The sequence below is a fragment of the Oncorhynchus masou genome, chromosome 15, assembly GCF_036934945.1.
Source record: "Oncorhynchus masou masou isolate Uvic2021 chromosome 15, UVic_Omas_1.1, whole genome shotgun sequence".
NCBI classification, from domain to species: Eukaryota; Metazoa; Chordata; class Actinopteri; order Salmoniformes; family Salmonidae; genus Oncorhynchus; species Oncorhynchus masou.
In genome coordinates this window covers 50,882,267-50,904,293 of record NC_088226.1, presented here as the reverse complement: position 1 = coordinate 50,904,293, position 22,027 = coordinate 50,882,267, and the positions used below count along the sequence as shown (strand labels likewise).

The 22,027-nt window shown below is 44.6% G+C and overlaps 1 protein-coding gene across 1 annotated transcript in view; it reads right to left on the bottom strand.

Annotated features, from left to right (window-relative positions):
• Window positions 1-22,027, bottom strand: part of LOC135556401 (voltage-dependent R-type calcium channel subunit alpha-1E-like) — a 115,208-nt gene that overhangs the window by 22,995 nt on the left and 70,186 nt on the right. The window contains exons 12-23 of the mRNA XM_064989586.1: window positions 20,821-20,898; window positions 16,590-16,799; window positions 16,275-16,387; window positions 15,620-15,732; window positions 14,553-14,684; window positions 12,400-12,469; window positions 12,122-12,239; window positions 11,949-12,016; window positions 11,749-11,840; window positions 3,251-4,135; window positions 2,792-3,030; window positions 2,519-2,630 (exon numbers count right to left, since the gene is read on the bottom strand). Of these exons, the coding sequence (XP_064845658.1) occupies window positions 2,519-2,630; window positions 2,792-3,030; window positions 3,251-4,135; window positions 11,749-11,840; window positions 11,949-12,016; window positions 12,122-12,239; window positions 12,400-12,469; window positions 14,553-14,684; window positions 15,620-15,732; window positions 16,275-16,387; window positions 16,590-16,799; window positions 20,821-20,898 (2,230 nt within the window). The remainder of the gene's footprint in view (window positions 1-2,518; window positions 2,631-2,791; window positions 3,031-3,250; window positions 4,136-11,748; window positions 11,841-11,948; window positions 12,017-12,121; window positions 12,240-12,399; window positions 12,470-14,552; window positions 14,685-15,619; window positions 15,733-16,274; window positions 16,388-16,589; window positions 16,800-20,820; window positions 20,899-22,027) is intronic.

Below are 22,027 nucleotides of genomic sequence, written 5' to 3'. Positions count from 1 at the left end.
ACGCAGTCGTGGGTGAACAGGGAGTACAGGAGAGGGCTCAGAACGCACCCTTGTGGGGCCCCAGTGTTGAGGATCAGCGGGGAGGAGATGTTGTTACCTACCCTCACCACCTGGGGTGGCCCGTCAGGAAGTCCAGTACCCAGTTGCACAGGGCGGGGTCGAGACCCAGGGTCTCGAGCTTGATGACGAGCTTGGAGGGTACTATGGTGTTGAATGCCGAGCTGTAGTCGATGAACAGCATTCTCACATAGGTATTCCTCTTGTCCAGATGGGTTAGGGCAGTGTGCAGTGTGGTTGAGATTGCATTGTCTGTGGACCTATTTGGGCGGTAAGCAAATTGGAGTGGGTCTAGGGTGTCAGGTAGGGTGGAGGTGATATGGTCCTTGACTAGTCTCTCAAAGCACTTCATGATGACGGAAGTGAGTGCTACGGGCGGTAGTCGTTTAGCTCAGTTACCTTAGCTTTCTTGGGAACAGGAACAATGGTGGCCCTCTTGAAGCATGTGGGAACAGCAGACTGGTATAGGGATTGATTGAATATGTCCATAAACACACCAGCCAGCTGGTCTGCGCATGCTCTGAGGGCGCGGCTGGGGATGCCATCTGGGCCTGCAGCCTTGCGAGGGTTAACACATTTAAATGTTTTACTCACCTCGGCTGCAGTGAAGGAGAGACCGCATGTTTCTGTTGCAGGCCGTGTCAGTGGCACTGTATTGTCCTCAAAGCGGGCAAAAAGTTATTTAGTCTGCCTGGGAGCAAGACATCCTGGTCCGTGACTGGGCTGGATTTCTTCCTGTAGTCCGTGATTGACTGTAGACCCTGCCACATGCCTCTTGTGTCTGAGCCGTTGAATTGAGATTCTACTTTGTCTCTGTACTGACTCTTAGCTTGTTTGATAGCCTTACGGAGGGAATAGCTGCACTGTTTGTATTCAGTCATGTTACCAGACACCTTGCCCTGAGTGAAAGCAGTGGTTCGCGCTTTCAGTTTCACACGAATGCTGCCATCAATCCACGGTTTCTGGTTAGGGAATGTTTTAATCGTTGCTATGGGAACGACATATTCAACGCACGTTCTAATGAACTCGCACACCGAATCAGCATATTCGTCAATGTTGTTATCTGACGCAATACGAAACATGTCCCAGTCCACGTGATGGAAGCAGTCTTGGAATGTGGAGTCAGCTTGGTCGGACCAGCGTTGGACAGACCTCAGCGCGGGAGCTTCTTTTTTTAGTTTTTGTCTGTAGGCAGGTATCAGCAAAATGGAGTCGTGGTCAGCTTTTCCGAAAGGGGGGCGGGGCAGGGCCTTATATGCGTCGCGGAAGTTAGAGTAACAGTGATCCAAGGTTTTACCGCCCCTGGTTGCGCAATCGATATGCTGATAAAATTTAGGGAGTCTTGTTTTCAGATTAGCCTTGTTAAAATCCCCAGCAACAATGAATGCAGCCTCCGGATAAATGGTTTCCAGTTTGCAAAGAGTTAAATAAAGTTCGTTCAGAGCCATCGATGTGTCTGCTTGGGGGGGATATATACGGCTGTGATTATAATCGAAGAGAATTCTCTTGGTAGATAATGCGGTCTACATTTGATTGTGAGGAATTCTAAATCAGGTGAACAGAAGGATTTGAGTTCCTGTATGTTTCTTTCATCGCACCATGCATCATTAGCCATAAGGCATACACCCCCACCCCTCTTCTTACCAGAAAGGTGTTTGTTTCTGTCGGCGCGATGCGTGGAGAAACCCGTTGGCTGCACCGCTTCGGATAGCGTCTCTCCAGTGAGCCATGTTTCCGTGAAGCACAGAACGTTACAGTCTCTGATGTCCCTCTGGAATGCTACCCTTGCTCGGATTTCATCAACCTTGTTGTCAAGAGACTGGACAATGGCAAGAAGAATGCTAGGAAGTGGGGCACGATGTGCCCGTCTCCGTAGTCTGACCAGAAGACCGCCTCGTTTCCCTCTTTTTCGGAGTCGTTTTTTTGGGTCGCTGCATGCGATCCATTCCGTTGTCCTGTTTGTAAGGCAGAACACAGGATCCGTGTCGCGAAAAACATATTCTTGGTCGTACTGATGGTGAGTTGACGCTGATCTTATATACAGTAGTTCTTCTCGACTGTATGTAATGAAACCTAAGATGACCTGGGGTACTAATGTAAGAAATAACACGTAAAAAATGAAAAAAAAACTGTTTCCTAGGAACGCGAAGCGAGGCGGCCATCTCTGTCGGCGCCGGAAGTAGGGATGAGGGTGTTAGGATTACGGTAGGGATGATGGTGTTAGGATAACAGTAGGGATGAGGGGGTTAGGATGGTGGTAGGGATGATGGTGTTAGGATAAGGGTGGGGATGATGGTGTTAGGATGACGGTAGGGATGATGGTGTTAGGATGACGGTAGGGATGATGGTGTTAGGATAACAGTAGAATGATGGTAGGGATGAGGATGTTAGGATGATGGTAGATATGATGGTGTTAGGATGATGTAATAGGAGGAGCAGAGAAGAGCAGAGGGAGACTTACGGGTTGTCAGGTTTGAAGATGAACATACTGTCAGGTGTGACAGTATTGACTGGGTTGGCCACCTCTTCCTCGTCCTTCTCAGGCTTGGACGCCTCCACATCTTTACTGTTGCCTGGAAGAGGTGGATAATGTGGGTGTGCTACTCTGATTGTGGTACCATGCTGTGATATCAGGGGTATCTCCTAAAGGCTTTCATACACCTCTCAGCAGAACTATGTTGAATGTGATTAGAGTCCACTGAATGTAAAATAAGGACACCCTTGATGGTGTTACCTGTGATGGGGGTGAGCTCTAGTGACAACTGGACATCGGTAACCTCGATGACGATACTGGAACTCAGAGGGGACTGCTTCAGAGTGGTGGCATTGCTATCGGTCTCACTGTCTCCTGTGGGGCCCTCTGGTAGCGCCAGAACTGCAGCCTGAGATGGCTGCAGGGTGGGTGGATCTGACTGCAGACCCCCCTCCCTGTTCTGCAGCTCAGGACCCCCAGTCTGATCATGGTCCCTCTGTCTGTGGAAGAGCAGAGGGACAAGGAACAAGATCCAGACTCTGAGTCTGGATTCACTGGGGATTTGTTGTATTTAGGGCACCCTGAACTCTGATACATTGACAATTGGAGAATACTGACTGTTAACACTTTACAAACAAAGTCTACAGAATACTATACAAACAGTCTACTATGCATTGAATTAATAGAGCTAGCTGTATATCAGTGTGAGCTCTTCCTCACCTGTGTTCAGCCTCCCTGGTCTTGGAAGGTTGGCTGGTTTCTCCCTTGTTACCGTCTTTCCTCACCTCCTCCACTGGGTCCTCTGGGGTCTTCCTCTCCATGCTGACAGAGCGACTGCTGCCCTCCGCCTGAGGTGAGTCCAGGCCTCTGGCCCCAGCCTGAGCCTCACAGTGCCCTGTGCCCTGTGGCCTCCTGAGCCTCATGCCTTCCATGTCAGTGGTCAGGGTGTCACCAGCAGGAGGGCGGAACTTACGCACCGCTCTCTGCCTTCTCTCCCCATTCAACCAGGGGCTCCTGCGGTCATTGAAGCCTTGGTGGCAGTGGTTGGGGATGCCACGCTTACCCTCTGGGCATGGCTCAGATTCTGTAGGCTCCGGTATGAACACAGCTGTGGACGTGGGGGGGTCAGGCAGGGGCGTGTCAGTGGGATCGGGTGGCTCTGGTAAAGGGCTGGATAAGTGGGGCTCAGGGACACCCATGGACAGGGCTGGTTCCTCTAGGGGCATCTCCATGGGCTTTGGGGCCTTAGCTGTGAAGTCCTTAGGGTCAGCTGTGGGATCAGCCAGCTTCAGGCTGCCTGTGGGTGTGCCTGTTGCTTTGAGGTGGTGGGGACAGCCAGGGGGCGCTTCCTGCTCCTCACTGGGGTTGCTGAAGAGGATCTCTCGGCTGGACATCTGCCGGTGCCTGCGCAGTTGGCTGGTTCTCTGCTCCCACACAGACATGGTCATCCGTCTACTCCTCTCCCTCCTGGACATGAAAGAGTTAGAGGAATTCAGTGGCGGGCATGGGGGCCCCTCGGCGAGGCTCTCAGCCTCCTCCAGAGAGTAGGCAGGCCGGCTCCTGTGTATCGCTCTTTTCCTATACAGGTAGGGTCTCCTCCTCCTGCTGGGAGAGAGGACAACAACACTGTCAGGATGAGTAGTAAGGGAGATAGCAACACAGTACTTGTCTATAGCAGTGATATACACTGAATGCTGCAAGTGCTATTCTTCACTTGAAACCAATTCCAAAATGTGTAAGAATTGCTTTTGAATTTCTTATGCTAGCATGTATACAAATGTTTGTGAAACATAGACTTATAAATAAAACATTAGTACAAAACCAGTGAGCAGTTGGAACACATTCAAGAAAAGGCAATCTAGTCTGATTTTCAAAGCTTGGTAAATAAGATCCAGAATTTTTATTAAGCATTTATAAGGGAAAACAATTTACTGGATCAATGAAGATGTTATGTGGTAAATTAAGCAAAATGTAACTAGGAAGTTATAATAACTACAGTATAATGAAAGTGGGAGATGTGGAACTGATATAAAATGCAGAGCCAAATACTGGAAGATTCTGGAAGTAAAACAAGGAATGCAACAAAATGAGAACAGAACATTTACCCAGTTAAGAAAATCAGGCAGTTTGTTTTGAAATTGAAATGAACAGACAGTGTTAATACTTACTCGTACTTGTACTCTTGTGTGGTCCGTGTTATCAATAAGCGATTGGTTGAAAACAAGACATTAGTGCTTTTGTGAGCAGAGACAAAACAGAGCCTGAGACACAGTCCAAAACGCAAGACTCTACAGAGGCCATTGTCAATTTGAATGGACAGTATCAGTATGTACATCTACTATATTTCTGTATAGACAAAATCATTATTCTCTGTTTTACCAGGTAGTAAAATACTTATGAATTATTCAACCAAATGAATGATGCCTAAATGTTTTGGCGTGTGCCTCGAGGAAAGCAAAGCGCAACATGACAAACAGGATGGTAGCATTATTAGAACAATGAGAACAACATTAACATCAACAGGTGCAACATATAACATATTCAGGAAGTACGACAAGTTAAAGACATTCAGAGATACAGTATGGTACAGGAATAAAACACAGAAATGGCCTTCATTAGCACAAACATAGCAAAGAAAGATTGTTTAGGCAAAGCAAACATGTCAGTTTGCATTATGCGCGCAGCTCTCGTCCCCAAAGTTGTGCCAGGGTCACATTGTCATTGGTCATGCTGGTCAGAGAGAGACATGCACCCTCTGCTCCCCAAAGGTCAGAAGTCACAGACAAGCTACAACCCTTTTCACTTCGTCAACATCATGCTCTGAAAGTCAGTTGTGCAAGAGCCCCAGGAAGATAGACGGTCACAACATTTCACCCCAAACAACACAGACATGATGCAATGCAACCAAAGTTCAAGACTCTTCTCCAAACACAGACGCCGGGATACTCTATGTTATTTAAATCTCATCAATGTGATTCGACAAGTGCCTGACCCTGAATATGTCAGAAGGATTATATTAAGGGACCCTGCAAAAATCACAGATCCATCCCTACACCTCAAACTGGATGAATCTAGACAAATATTTACTTTGTTAATTCTGCACAAAGCAATGAATAGAACTGGTTATATTTGTAGCATCCACCAAAGCTCCGCTAACATCTACTCCTGCTGTACTAACGTAATGCCAAGGAGAACAAATGCTGCACAGCATGAGACCAACATTTTTAACCATCAAACATTTAAAAATGCATTTTTCCGCTCATGTGGTTTGAATGCCCATGCAATATGCTGTTCATTTTCAACATGCACACTATATCTCTATGGAGCTAGAAGCAGAGCGACCATGTCAGTCAGCGCCATCTTGCCAGCATAGTGTGTCCCCATCTTGCCAGCATAGTGTGTCCCCATCTTGCCAGCATATTGTGTCCCCACCTTGCCAGCATAGTGTGTCCCCACCGTGTAACATAGTATGTCCCCATCTTGTAACACAGTGTGTCCCCATCTTGTAACATCGTGTGTCCCCATCTTGTAACATTGTGTGTCCCCATCTGGTAACATAGTGTGTCCCCATCTGGTAACATAGTGTGTCCCCATCTGGTAACATAGTGTGTCCCCATCTTGTAAAATAGTCTGTCCCCATCCTGTAACATAGTGTGTCCCAATCTTGTAGTATAGTGTGTCCCAATCTTGTAGTATAGTGTGTCCCCATCTTGTAGTATAGTGTGTCCCCATCTTGTAAAATAGTCTGTCCCCATCCTGTAACATAGTGTGTCCCAATCTTGTAGTATAGTGTGTCCCAATCTTGTAGTATAGTGTGTCCCCATCTTGTAGTATAGTGTGTACCCATCTTGTAACATAGTGTGTCCCCATCTTTTAACATGGTGTGTCCCCATCTTGTAGTATAGTGTGTCCCCATCTTGTAACATAGTGTGTCCCCATCTTGTAACAGTGTGTCCCCATCTTGTAACATAGTGTGTCCCCATCTTGTAACATAGTGTCCCCATCATGTAGTATAGTGTGTCCCCATCATGTAGTATAGTGTGTCCCCATCTTGTAGTATAGCGTGTCCCCATCTTGTAGTATAGTGTGTCCCCATCTTGTAGTATAGTGTGTCCCCATCTTGTAACATAGTGTGTCCCCATCATGTAGTATAGTGTGTCCCCATCTTGTAACATAGTGTGTCCCCATCTTGTAACATAGTGTGTCCCCATCTTGTAACATAGTGTGTCCCCATCTTGTAACATAGTGTGTCCCCATCTTGTAGTATAGTGTGTCCCCATCTTGTAACATAGTGTGTCCCCATCTTGTAACATAGTGTGTCCCCATCTTGTAACATAGTGTGTCCCCATCTTGTAACAGTGTGTCCCCATCTTGCAACATAGTGTGTCCCCATCTTGTAACATAGTGTGTCCCCATCTTGTAACATAGTGTGTCCCCATCATGTAGTATAGTGTGTCCCCATCTTGTAACATAGTGTGTCCCCATCTTGTAACATAGTGTGTCCCCATCTTGTAACATAGTGTGTCCCCATCATGTAGTATAGTGTGTCCCCATAACATTGTGTCCCCATCTTGTAACATAGTGTGTCCCCATCTTGTAACATAGTGTGCCCCCATCTTGTAGTATAGTGTGTCGCCATCTTGTAACATAGTGTGTCCCATAGTGTCCCCATCTTGTAGTATAGTGTCCCATCTGGTAGTATAGCGTGTCCCCATCTTGTCGTATAGTGTGTCCCCATCTTGTCGTATAGTGTGTCCCCATCTTGTAAAATAGTCTGTCCCCATCCTGTAACATAGTGTGTCCCAATCTTGTAGTATAGTGTGTCCCAATCTTGTAGTATAGTGTGTCCCCATCTTGTAGTATAGTGTGTACCCATCTTGTAACATAGTGTGTCCCCATCTTTTAACATGGTGTGTCCCCATCTTGTAGTATAGTGTGTCCCCATCTTGTAGTATAGCGTGTCCTCATCTTGTAGTATAGTGTGTCCCCATCTTGTAACATAGTGTGACCCCATCCTGTAATATCATGTGTCCCCGTCTTGTAACATAGTGTGTCCCCATCTTGTAACAGTGTGTCCCCATCTTGCAACATAGTGTGTCCCCATCTTGTAACATAGTGTGTCCCCATCTTGTAACATAGTGTGTCCCCATCATGTAGTATAGTGTATCCCCATCATGTAGTATAGTGTGTCCCCATCTTGTAACATAGTGTGTCCCCATCTTGTAACATAGTGTGTCCCCATCTTGTAACATAGTGTGTCCCCATCTTGTAACATAGTGTGTCCCCATCTTGTAACATAGTGTGTCCCCATCTTGTAACATAGTGTGTCCCCATCTTGTAACATAGTGTGTCCCCATCTTGTAACATAGTGTGTCCCCATCTTGTAGTATAGTGTGTCCCCATCTTGTAACATAGTGTGTCCCCATCTTGTAACATAGTGTGTCCCCATCTTGTAACATAGTGTGTCCCCATCTTGTAACATAGTGTGTCCCCATCTTGTAGTATAGTGTGTCCCCATCTTGTAGTATAGTGTGTCCCCATCTTGTAACATAGTGTGTCCCCATCTTGTAGTATAGTGTGTCCCCATCTTGTGTGTGTCCCCATCTTGTAGTATAGTGTGTCCCCATCTTGTAGTATAGTGTGTCCCCATCTTGTAACAGTGTGTATCTTGTAACATAGTGTGCCCCCATCTTGTAGTATAGTGTGTCCCCATCTTGAAGTATAGTGTGTCCCCATCTTGTAACATAGTGTGTCCCCATCTTGTAGTATAGTGTGTCCCCATCTTGTAGTATAGTGTGTCCCCATCTTGTATAGTGTGTCCCCATCTTGTCGTATAGTGTGTCCCCATCTTGTAGTATAGTGTCCCCATCCCCATCTTGTAGTATAGTGTGTCCCCATCTTGTGTGTCCCCATAGTGTGTCCCCATCTTGTAACATAGTGTGTCCCCATCTTGTAACATAGTGTGTCCCCATCTTGTGTGTCCCCATCTTGTATATAGTGTGTCCCATCATCTTGTAACATATGTGTCCCCATCTTGTAGTATAGTGTGTCCCCATCTTGTAGTATAGTGTGTCCCCATCTTGTAACATAGTGTGTCCCCATCTTGTAGTCTAGTGTCCCCATCTTGTAGTATAGTGTGTCCCCATCTTGTACATAGTGTGTCCCCATCTTGTAGTGCCCCCATAGTGTGTCTCCATCTTGTAACATAGTGTGTCCCCATCTTGTAACATAGTGTGTCCCCTTCTTGTAACATAGTGTGTCCCCATCTTGTAACATAGTGTGCCCCCATCTTGTAGTATAGTGTGTCCCCATCTTGTAACATAGTGTGTCCCCATCTTGTAACATAGTGTGCCCCCATCTTGTAGTATAGTGTGTCCCCATCTTGTAACATAGTGTGTCCCCATCTTGTAACATAGTGTGTCCCCATCTTGTAACATAGTGTGTCCCCATCTTGTAACATAGTGTGTCCCCATCTTGTAGTATAGTGTGTCCCCCTTGTAGTATATCTTGTAGTATAGTGTGTCCCCATCTTGTAACATAGTGTGTCCCCATCTTGTAACATAGTGTGTCCCCATCTTGTAGTATAGTGTGTCTCCATCTTGTAACATAGTGTGTCCCCATCTTGTAACATAGTCCCCATCTTGTAGTATAGTGTGTCCCCATCATAGTTGTCCCATCTTGTATAGTGTGTCCCCATCTTGTAGTATAGTGTGTCCCCATCTTGTAAGTATAGTGTGTCCCCATCTTGTAACATAGTGTGTCCCCATCTTGTAACATAGTGTGTCCCCATCTTGTAACATAGTGTGTCCCATCCATATAGTGTGTCCCCATCTGGTAGTATAGCGTGTCCCCATCTTGTATAGTGTGTCCCCATCTTGTAGTATAGTGTGTCCCCATCTTGTAGTATAGTGTGTCCCCATCTTGTAACATAGTGTGTCCCCATCTTGTAGTATAGTGTGTCCCCATCTTGTAGTATAGTGTGTCCCCATCTTGTAACATAGTGTGTCCCCATCTTGTAACATAGTGTGTCCCCATCTTGTAACATAGTGTGTCCCCATCTTGTAGTATAGTGTGTCCCCATCTTGTATAGTGTCCCCAATCTTGTATTGTGTGTCCACATCTTGTAGAAGTGTGTCCCCATCTTGTAGTATAAGTCCCCATCTTGTAGGTGTCTCCATCTTGTAGAATAGGATGTCCCCATGTTGAATAGTGTGTCCCCATCTTGTAGAATAGTGTATCCCCATCTTGTAACATAGTGTGTCCCCATCTTCTAACCTAGTGTGTCCCCATCTTGTAGTATAGTGTGTCCCCATCTTGTAGTATAGTGTGTCCCCATCTTGTAGTATAGCGTGTCCTCATCTTGTAACATAGTGTGTCCCCATCTTGTAGTATAGTGTGTCCCCATCTTGTAGTATAGTGTGTCCCCATCTTGTAGTATAGTGTGTCCCCATCTTGTAGTATAGTGTGTCCCCATCTTGTAGTATAGTTTGTCCCCATCTTGTAACATAGTGTGTCCCCATCTTGTAACATAGTGTGTCCCCATCTTGTAACATAGTGTGTCCCCATCTTGTAACATAGTGAGTTCCCATCTTGTAGTATAGTGTCCCACCAATCTTGTATTGTGTGTCCACATCTTGTAGAATAGGGTGTCTCCATCTTGTAGAATAGTGTGTCCCCATCTTGTAGAATAGTGTGTCCCCATCTTGTAGCATAGTGTGTCCCCATCTTGTAGTATAGTGTGTCCCCATCTTGTAGTATAGTGTGTCCCCATCTTGTAGTATAGTGTGTCCCCATCTTGTAGTATAGTGTGTCCCCATCTTGTAGTATAGTGTGTCCCCATCTTGTAACATAGTGTGTATAGCTTGTAGTATAGTGTCCCCATCTTGTAACATAGTGTGTCCCCATCTTGTAGTATAGTGTCCCCATATTGTATTGTGTGTCTCCATCTTGTAGAATAGTGTGTCCCCATCTTGTAGAATAGTGTATCCCCATCTTGTAACATAGTGTGTCCCCATCTTCTAACCTAGTGTGTCCCCATCTTGTAGTATAGTGTGTCCCCATCTTGTAGTATAGTGTGTCCCCGTCCCCATAGCATAGTGTCCTCATCTTGTAACATAGTGTGTCCCCATCTTGTAGTGTGTCCCCATCTTGTAGTATAGTGTGTCCCCATAGTGTGTCCCCATCTTGTAATATAGTGTGTCCCCATCTTGTAGTATAGTGTGTCCCCATCTTGTAGTATAGTGTGTCCCCATCTTGTAGTATAGCGTGTCCTCATCTTGTAACATAGTGTGTCCCCATCTTGTAGTATAGTGTGTCCCCATCTTGTAGTATAGCGTGTCCTCATCTTGTAACATAGTGTGTCCCCATCTTGTACCATAGTGTGTCCCCATCTTGTAGTATAGCGTGTCCTCATCTTGTACCATAGTGTGTCCCCACGCTATGCTACACCATGTGCATGTACATACATTTCCACCAGACAGACTGGGAGTCCTGTAAGTTCTGTGAGGCAGACCATCCATATAGGAAATCAATATTGTGAGCTTTGATTAAATAACATTACTTTATGACTCATCTCTTGTAACCCAATTGGCTTGTCCAGATGTATGTATGTAACCCATACCATTCCTAATACTTGGTAATTCTTCTAAAAACATAATGCTAAAAACATAATGTCTTGTGAAAATGAGGGAGCCTAAGTACTGCAGTAAATTTCTCTCATGGGAATGATATAATAATTTGGATGCCAGTAATGCTGTCTCTATGACGATGGTATAGGCTCATCCCTGCAGATACTAGGAAGCCTGCTGGTAGCCATGGTGATATGAACTCATTATGAAGGTCTCTACGACTGTCTGGGGCTCCATAATACAGCTCCACTTACAGGAGCCTGTACCTAGATCAAACTAACTAAATCAAGTAACCAGTAACACAAACTAGAATCGAATCTAGTTTAAACCTGGGGCTCTTATGCATTACAAGAGAAATTCCCCTGTCCTTTTTCAAAACCCTAATTCCAAGGCATAGCACTACGTAAGAAAATTGCACATAGTGAAACTTTCTCAGCCTCAATCTCTCCCGTCCTTTAATGTTGGCTGTGCTGCAGAAGCAGCCCCTGGTGAGACGACACAGTGTTAGTACTGTTAGTTAGCAGTCTGGTTGAGTCCTGAGGGCGACAGAGAGGAAGGGGAACAGGCAGCAGGGGTACACACACAACTTACTCTGATGACATCAGGGAAGACATGGCCCCTACTTCCTTGGCTTTCTGGAGAGCATGTTTCTGATTGAAAGCAGCCTCTTCGTCCTCTTCATCCTAAATATAAGATTGCATTGAACATTTTAGAAAATCACTGATGTTGTTGAGAGCAGCTATCATCTTCAATTGTGAGAAGACTAATACATTCTTGAAAGGAGGTTTTACCTTGGTTAGTTCCTGAGCATTGGCCAGATTGTCCACAGCGATGGCCAAGAAAACATTCAACAGCGTGTCTGGTCACAGTCATGTCAAGGACCTAAAACAATCAAATAATCTACAGAATCCACACATCTTACATACGCAGTAGGGAAAGTGGTTTTCTGGCTGAGAAAGGATACAGTTACCAAAGAGTGTGAGTACAATGAAGTATACGGAGGACCACATTCCTGACTTCACTCCTCCTTGGGAGCGGATCCCATTGTACATCACCTCATTCCAGTCTTCTCCTGTCAGAATCTAGATAAGGCGTACCACACACCAACATTCAGACAGGATACACATGTAGATCTGTAGGTTCCTGACAATGTAAGATTTCCACATGCAAAGCTTTGATTCCGGTCAATCATACAGATCGCTTCCTAAATCAAAAACACAAAACAATTGAGATGGGCCAGACCTGAAATACAGTCATGATGGCTGCAGGAAAAGTATCAAAGTTTGTAGGAGTGTAGTCTTCAAAGATGAACCTGCATTGAAAGAGGAAGACCGAGAGGACATTGAGTTGAGCCAAGATTTTAAATGATTATTTCTTCCCAGACAGAGAAACCAGTTGTTGAATTTTCCTTTTCTGGGTAATAGAAGGGAAAGTTTTTCCAAGGTCTGTTTAGTTTTCTGTATTCCAGTGGCCAGGCAATGTCTGTCTCTATGCACTGCATTCATTGAAGTGACAGTTTCCCCAGAAACGGTCCTTTACCCGTGGGAACATAGTGGCACAACAACTAAGACTAGATGTGTGACAGAATCTGCTAGGGCAAGACTGAGTCCTGTCAGGTTGTTTCCAAATGTGCAACAGGGGATGAAAATGTACACTGTAATATTACATTTATCACAAGAAGCATGGCAGCATGATGACACACACCAAACAATCAATTGTACTACATTCACTTTGATTACATTGACTGCCAGTATCCATCATACAGTGGGGCAAAAAAGCATTTAGTCAGCCACCAATTGTGCAAGTTCTCCCACTTAAAAGATGAGAGAGGCCTGTAATTTTCAGCATAGGTACACTACAAATATACAAAAAATCCAGAAAATCACATAGTAGGATTTTTAATGAATTTATTTACAAATTATGGTGGAAAATACGTATTTGGTCACCTACAAACAAGCAAGATTTCTGGCTCACACCAACCTGTAACATCTTCTTTAAGAGGCTCCTCTGTCCTCCACTCGTTACCTGTATTATTGGCACCTGTTTGAACTTGTTATCAGTATAAAAGACACCTGTCCACAACCTCAAACAGTCACACTCCAAACTCCACTATGGCCAAGACCAAAGAGCTGTCAAAGGACACCAGAAAAAAAATTGTAGACCTGCACCAGGCTGGGAAGACTGAATCTGCAATAGGTAAGCAGCTTGGTTTGAAGAAATCAACTGTGGGAGCAATTATTAGGAAATGGAAGACATACAAGACCACTGATAATCTCCCTCGATCTGGGGTTCCACGCAAGATCTCACCCCGTGGGGTCAAAATTATCACAAGAACGGTGAGCAAAAATCCCAGAACCACACGGGGGGACCTGGTGAATGACCTGCAGAGAGCTGGGACCAAAGTAACAAAGCCTACCATCAGTAACACACTACGAGGCCAGGGACTCAAATCCTGCAGTGCCAGACGTGTCCCCCTGCTTAAGCCAGTACATATTCAGGCCCGTCTGAAGTTTGCTAGAGAGCATTTGGATGATCCAGAAGAAGATTGGGAGAATGTCATATGGTCAGATGAAACCAAAATATAACTTTTTGGTAAAAACTCAACTCGTCGTGTTTGGAGGACAAAGAATGCTGAGTTGCATCCAAAGAACACCATGCCTACTGTGATTTTTTTCTACTGTTTTTCTGCAAAGGGACCAGGACGACTGATCCGTGTAAAGGAAAGAATGAATGGGGCCATGTATCGTGAGATTGAGTGAAAACCTCCTTCCATCAGCAAGGGCATTGAAGATGAAACGTGGCTGGGTCTTTCAGCATGACAATGATCCCAAACACACCGCCCGGGCAACGAAGGAGTGGCTTCGTAAGAAGCATTTCAAGGTCCTGGAGTGGCCCAGCCAGTCTCCAGATCTCAACCCCATAGAAAATCTTTGGAGGGAGTTGAAAGTCCGTGTTGCCCAGCAACAGCCCCAAAACATCACTGCTCTAGAGGAGATCTGCATTGAGGAATGGGCCAAAATACCAGCAACAGTGTGTGAAAAACGTTTGACCTCTGTCATTGCCAACAAAGGGTATATAACAAAGTATTGAGATAAACTTTTGTTATTGACCAAATACTTATTTTCCACCATCATTAAAAATCCTACAATGTGATTTTCTGGATTTTTTTCTCATTTTGTCTGTCATAGTTGAAGTGTACCTATGATGAAAATTACAGGCCTCTCTCATCTTTTTAAGTTGGAGAACTTGCACAATTGGTGGCTGATTAAATACTTTTTTGCCCCACTGTAGTTTGTGATTAGACTAGACCTGATAGACATGGAATGGCTCTACGGTACAGTACCTCAAATTAAATTTTAGAAGATGTTATTTCGGGTGTAGCGAAATGCTTGTACCTGCCACCAAAGAGCTGCATGCCCAGCAGAGCAAAGACCAGGATGAAGAGGAAGAGGAGGAAAATGAGGCTGATGATTGATTTCATAGAATTCATCAGGGATACCACCAGGTTCCTCAGCGACGCCCAGTACCTGTCAATCGCAACCAACCAGAGGCGGGATTAGTTCCAATTTAATTCAGCCAAAATAAGAGACAATCAATTAATTAAAAATGTATCAATTTTGTTATTGTGAGTGTTAATCTATTTGCCACCAGCCTTGCAATGGACATATCTGCATATCTTACCCCTGTCAACGTCACACCTATTGTAATGCTCGTCAAAATGGGTAGACCAAGGCGCAGCGTGATTTGGTTAATCATAATTTATTTAAATGTGAACCAGCAACAAAACAATAAAGAGACAAACAAACAAACAAACAAACAAATGTACAGCCTTGAAGGGCTCAAAAGCAACCGTACAAAAACAAGATCCCACAACAAGATCCCCAACAGGTGGGAAAAGGCTGCCTAAATATGATCCCCAATCAGAGACAACGATAGACAGCTGCCTCTGATTGGGAACCATACCAGGCCAATATAGAAATACAAAAACTAGACTATACATAGAAATAATAAACTAGAACACCCCCCAGTCAGGCCCTGACCTACTGCACCATAGAAAATAAAGTATTTCTATGGTCAGGACGTGACACCTATGTAACACCCAGCAACCTAAATCTAGGACATTGATACCTTGGTGCCAGTGCTTGCTCGCAGGTTGACGTTTATTGACATGAATCTTGCCCTGGAGGCAGAACTGAGCGATTTCCGCTTGATGGGCCAGTTGCAATGTTGAAATTGGCTATTATCGTAAAGAATAATTAAAACAAAAATTACCCTTAATTTAATGTTAGGGTTAGGCATCTGGTCATGTGCCAGCAAGTTACCTTTTTGTAGAGCTGCCTCCAAGGCAAGAATCAAGACAATAAATGCCAACCTGCTGCTTGCTATGCGTTGCCTCATTGCATGCTGCAAGAATAATGTTATAAAGTAATAGACAGGAGTAGTGAGGAGTCCTTGGACTAACTTGGTGATCTTGAATATCCTCAGCAGACGGAGCGCACGCAGCACACTGATGCCAAAGGACATGCCAGGCCTGAAGAAGCCCCACATCACCTCAAAGATGCTTCCCACTATCACCTGTTAACAGACCCAGTAACAATATCACTGACAGCTGAAACACACCAACAGCAGCCTTCAACATACAGTAAACAGAGAGACAAAGACAAAGGATGTCTGTCTGCGCATGAGTGCAGAGGTGACGGTTTTATATAGTTGGTATACAGTGTCAGAAGTTACTTTTTTCATAGCATGTTAGGATAATTTACACTGCAGATCAGGAGAATTAGGTTAAGGTTAGGAAAAGGGTTCAAATAAAAAAATTATCCAGATGGGAATCAAACAAGCAACTTTTGACGTCACTTTGAGGTAAGCTGTATCCCGTCTAGCCACGACCAGAAGTGACAGAAACAGAGACATTAACTGCACTTCATTAACTAAATTATGCCCATCAGTGTTAATTTAATTAAGAAGTCTTTAAGTCACTGTCCAATGTTTTAAGTAAATCATTTCCTCTCACTCCCTCATAATGGGTGCAATGTTACAATCTATGTCCCTGTCTTTCCCTCTGGCATCTTCTCTCTAATGTTGGTTAGGGATGAAGGAGAAAAATAAAAACTCACCCCGCAGTCGAAGCGATTGAAGGCGGAGTGGAAGTAGAGTCTGGGTCCCAGGCTGTACATCTTTAAACACATTTCAGTGAGAAACAGACCCAGAAAGAGGAACTCTGCATAGTCTGAAATACGAACAACAACAACCCTCATGAACACAGTAAGAAACAAACATCTCAAAGATTAACGTCACCAGACATGATTTATTTTGGATGGAGATGATGGTACGTACCCGTGTGTGTGTGTGTGTGTGTGTGTGTGTGTGTGTGTGTGTGTGTGTGTGTGTGTGTGTGTGTGTGTGTGTGTGTGTGTGTGAGTGTGACTTACAGAGGAACACAGACAGCCAGTGGGGTTGGTTGTGATGGACGATGGCAACACAGAGTGTGTTGAGGGCCACCAGGCCCAGTACGGTCCAGTAGAAGATGTGTGTCTTCACCATGCGCCGGAGAGAGATCCGCAGCAGACGCTCCTTGCGCTTCAAATAAGCGGTGGGTCCTCTCTTAGCACTCCTGATGCTGGCTCTGGTCATCGGGATGCCTAGAGGGGAGAGTCCAGTCAGGATCATAACTGAAGTCACCCTAGTAGTAGAATGACAAATGCACATATTCTTCTAGATCTTTTCTCTTTGAAACTTTTCACCTGCACAACAGAAACACTTTGTCCAGGCCTTCTCATCTATTTAGCTTAGCCACTGACTGTAACACGTAATGACGCCTGGAAATGATGAGCTGCCATTTCCAGTTTATTCCCAATATGCCAATGGCAATCTCCTCCTCTGTAATGAGTCTAATATGGAGGGAGTGCCTGCTGGCAGATCGTTCAACCATTCAGGATGTCAGTTACAAACCATTGTTCTTTTCAGTGGCTATGTACATACAGTACCAGTCAAAAGTTTGGACACACCTACAGTACTCATTCAAGGGTTGTTCTGTATTTTTACTATTTTCAACATTGTAGAATAATAGTGAGTACATCAAAACTATGAAATAACACATATGGAATCATGTAGTAACCAAAAAAGTGTTAAACAAATCAAAATATATTTTATCTTTGAGATTAAAATAGCCAACCTGTGCTTCATTGACAGATTTGCACACTCTTGGCATTCTCTCAACCAGCTTCAACCTGAATGCTTTTCCAACAGTCTTGAAGGATTTCCCATATATCCTGAGCACTTGTTGGCTGCTTTTCCTTCACTCTGTGGTTCCAACTCATCCCAAACCATCTCAATTGGGTTAAGGTCATGATATTGTGGAGGTCAAGTCATCTGATGCAGCACTCCATCACTCTCCTTCTTGGTCAAATAGCCCTTACACAGCCTGAAGGTGTGTTGGGCGATTGTCCTGTTGAAAAACAAATTATAGTCCCAATAAGCACAAACCAGATGGGATGGCATATCGCTGCAGAATTCTGTGGAGGCCATGCTGGTTAAGTGTGCCTTGAATTCTAAATAAATCACTGACAGTGTCACCAGCAAAGCACACCCACACCATCACACCTCCTTCTCCATGCTTCACGGTGGGAACCACACATATGGAAAGCATCTGTTCACCTGCTCTGCGTCTCACAAAGACAAATTTGGACTCATCAGACGAAAGGACAGATTTCCGCCGGTCTAATGTCCATTGCTCGTGCTTCTCGGCCCAAGCAAGTCTCTTCTTATTATTGGTGTCCTTTAGTAGTGGTTTCTTTTCAGCAATTGGACCATGAAGTCCTGATTCATGCGGTCTTCTCTGAACAGTTGATGTTGAGATGTGTCTGTTACTGTGAAGCATTTATTTGGGCTGCAATTTCTGAGGCTGGTAACTCTAATGAATATATCCTCTGCAGCAGAGGTGACTCTGGGTCATCCTTTCCTCTGGCGGTCCTCATGAGAGCCAGTTTCATCAAATCAAATTTTATTTGTCACATACACCAAATACAACAGCTGTAGAAGTTACAGTGAAATGCTTACTTACAGGCCCTTAACCAACAATGCTTTAAGAAGGTTTAAGAAAATGTTAAGTAAAAAAAATGGACAATGAAAGTAACAAATAATTAAACGGCAGCATTAAAAAAACAATAGCGGGGCTATGAACAGGGGGTACCGGTACAGAGTCAATGTGTGGGGGCACCGGTTAGTCGAGGTAATTGAGGTAATATGTACATGCAGGTAGAATTAAAGTGACTATGCATATATAATAAACAGAGAGTAGCAGCAGTGTAAAAGAGGGGTCTGGCTAGTCCTTTGATTAGCTGTTCCGCAGTCTTATGGCTTGGGGGTAGAAGCTGTTTAGAAGCCTTTTGGACCTCGACTTGGCACTGTGGTACCGCTTGCCGTGCGGTAGCAGAGAGAAAAAGTCTATAACTAGGGTGGCTGGAGTCTGACAATTTTCAGGGCCTTCCTCTGACACCGCCTGGTATAGAGGTCCTGGATGGCAGGAAGCTTGGCCCCTGTGATGTACTGGGCCATACACACTACCCTCTGTAGTGTCTTGCGGTCAGAGGCCGAGCAGTTGCCATACCAGGCAGTGATGCAACCAGTCAGGATTCTCTCAACAGTGCAGCTGTAGAACCTTTTGAGGATCTGAGGACCCATGTCAAATCTTTTCAGTCTCCTGAGGGGGAATAGGTGTTGTCATGCCCTCTTCACGACTGTCTTAGTGTGTTTTGACCATGATAGTTTGTTGGTGATGTGGACACCAAGGAACTTGAAGCTCTCAACCTGCTCCACTGCAGCCCAATCGATGAGAATGGGGGCGTGCTCGTTCCTCCTTTCCCTGTAACCAACAATCCTCTCCAATGCCTTGATCATGTTGAGGGAGAGGTTGTTTTTCTGGCACCACGCGGCCAGGTGTCTGACCTCCTCCCTATAGGCTGTCTCATCGTTGTCGGTGATCAGGCCTACCACTGTTGTGTCATCAGCAACTTGATGATGGTGTTGGAGCCGTGCCTGGCCATGCAGTCATGAGTGAACAGGGACTACAGGAGGGGACTGAGCACGCACCCCTGAGGGGCCCCCGTGTTGAGGATCAGCGGGGCGGATGCGTTGTTACCTACCCTTACCACCTAGGGGCGGCCCGTCAGAAAGTCCAGGATCAAGTTGCAGAGGGAGACGTTTAGTCCCAGGGTTCTTAGCTTAGTGATGCGCTTTAAGGGCACTATGGTGTTGAACACTGAGCTGTGGTCAATGAACAACATTGTCCAGGTGGGAAAGGACAGTGTTGAGTGCAATAGAGATAGCATCATCTGTGGATCTGTTGGGGCGGTATGCACATTGGAGTGGGTCTAGGGTTTCTGGGATAATGGTGTTGATGTGAATCATGACCAGCCTTTCAAAGCCCTTCATGGCTACAGACGTGAGTACTACGGGTTGTTAGTCATTAAGGCAGGTTGCCTTAATATTCTTGGGCACAGGGACTATGGTGGTCTGCTTGAAACATGTTGGTATTACAGACTCAGTCAGGGACAGGTTGAAAATGCCAGGGAAGACACTTGCCAGTTGGTCAGTGCATGCTCGGAGTACACGTCCTGGTAATCCGTCTGGCTCTGTGGTCTTGTGAATGTTGACCTGTTTAAAGGTCTTACTCACATCAGCTACAGAGAGCGTGATCGCACAGTTGTCCAGAACAGCTAATGCTCTCATGCATGTTTCAGTGTTACTTGCCTCGAAGCGAGCATAGAAGTAATTTAGCTCGTCTGGTAGGATCGTGTCACTGGGCAGCTCGCGGCTGTGCTTCCCTTTGTAGTCTTAATAGTTTGCAAGCCCTGCCACATCCGACGAGCGTCGGAGCCAGTATAGCATGATTCAATCTTAGTCCTATATTGAACTTTTGCCTGTTTGACGGTTCATTGGAGTGCATAGCGGGATTTCTAATAAGCTTCCGGGTTAGAGTCCCACTCCTTGAAAGCGGCAGCTCTATCCTTTAGCTCAGTGTGGATGTTGCTTGTAATCCATGGCTTCTGGTTGGTTCATCATAGCGCATGATGGTTTTTGCGACTGCACTTGAAGAAACTTTCAAAGTTCTTGACATGTACCTGATTGACTGACATTCATGTCTTGAAGTAATGATGGACTGTCATTTCTGTTTGCCTATTTTAGCTGTTTTTGCCATAATATGGACTTGGTCTTTTACTAAAGAGAGCGATCTTCTGTATACCACCCCTTGTTGTTACAACACAACTGATTGGCTCAAACGCATTAAGAAGGAATGAAATTCCACAAAACAACTTTTAACAAGGGACACCTGTTAATTGAAATGCATTACAGGTGACTACCTCATGAAGCTGGTTGAGAGAATGCCAAGAGTGTGCAAAGCTGTCATCAAGGCAAAGCTTGGCTACTTTGAAGATTCTCAAATATAAAGTATATTTTGATTTGTTTAACACTTTTTTGGCTACTACATGATTCCATATGTGTTATTTCATAGTTTTGATGTCTTCACTATAATTCTACAATGTAGAAAATAGTGCAAATAAAGAAAAACCCTTGAATGACTAGGTGTGTCATAACTTTTGCCTGTCACTGTGTACACTCACTCACTCACTCACTCACTCACTCACTCACTCACTCACTCACCCACAGAAGAGATGTCACCATACTGCTGGTCCAGTCCTCTCCTCTCCTCTCTCCTCTTGATTGTGGCCCTCTTCAGCACTGCAGCCAAAGGTTTCATATTGTCAGCCCATAGAAAGCACACCCAAAACACAACATTTATGACACTCCAGCACAGAGAACATGTCAGGACACACACAAGTAGATATATAAGATCATGAGGGTATTACTAACGAGGTGAGAAGAAAATGGAGAAAATAATAAACACATTTACATGCCACTGTGTTTAGTGCTTTGGGTATTGTAAAACAAGAGCAAAACAGATGCCTTTAGTAAACATGGGTAAGAGCATACATCAACATGATGTTAATAAGATATGCAGAACGATGAACCCGACTAAACTACAACTAATTGTTGTTGTTGTTGGTTCTATTCTCTCGGCTATAGCCCACACTCACAGTAAGTTTATATGGAGATCACTGGTGCAATGTCTAATTTTAGCCATATCATACTAAAGAGTGGTTTTGAAGCACACATATAATTCTTTATGTCCCTAACGGGGAAAATACAATGAATTATCAGGGTGAGATGAGCTGTTCCTCCATCCTCTCCTACACCCCCACCACCTTTTGGTATTGATCTAATTGATTTATTCATATTTACCTTGACTTTCCCCCTTTTAATAAGCCACTGAACCAATATTCATAGGAGTGTTTGCATGAGGCACACACTGGCTGCATCCGGTCATTGCATTTCAGTTGCTAAGGCAACATCGGCACACTCCTTAAACTAGAGTAGACTAATGCATCTTCTGCATTTACAGCTACTTTTTGTTTTCTGGTGCCGAGTTTTATTTTTGGAGGTCAGAATGTCTCGTGGTTCATTAGGAAGTGGGTTTGTGGAACAATAGCTAGGACTATTTTAGCGTTCATGTCAGATTCAGTTGTTGCAAAGGAACAAAAGATGGCAAGGAATTGTAGAATAGAAGTTGTTCCTCACCATGGTTACCGCTTGTATTCCATTCAGACAGCCTCGTGGGAGCTGTCAATCAACATTTAATAAAAACGATTTGTTTGTTGGGGGGGAGGGATCATGCTTCACTTGATATGGTCATAGCTTTGTGTACTGTAAGTGTCTGGTAGGTTTAAAAGTCCATATTGGTAGTGATGTACCAGAGGTGATTGCTTTTGGGGGTACAGCATGCACAGTCCTCAATAGTCCTAAGTAAAGT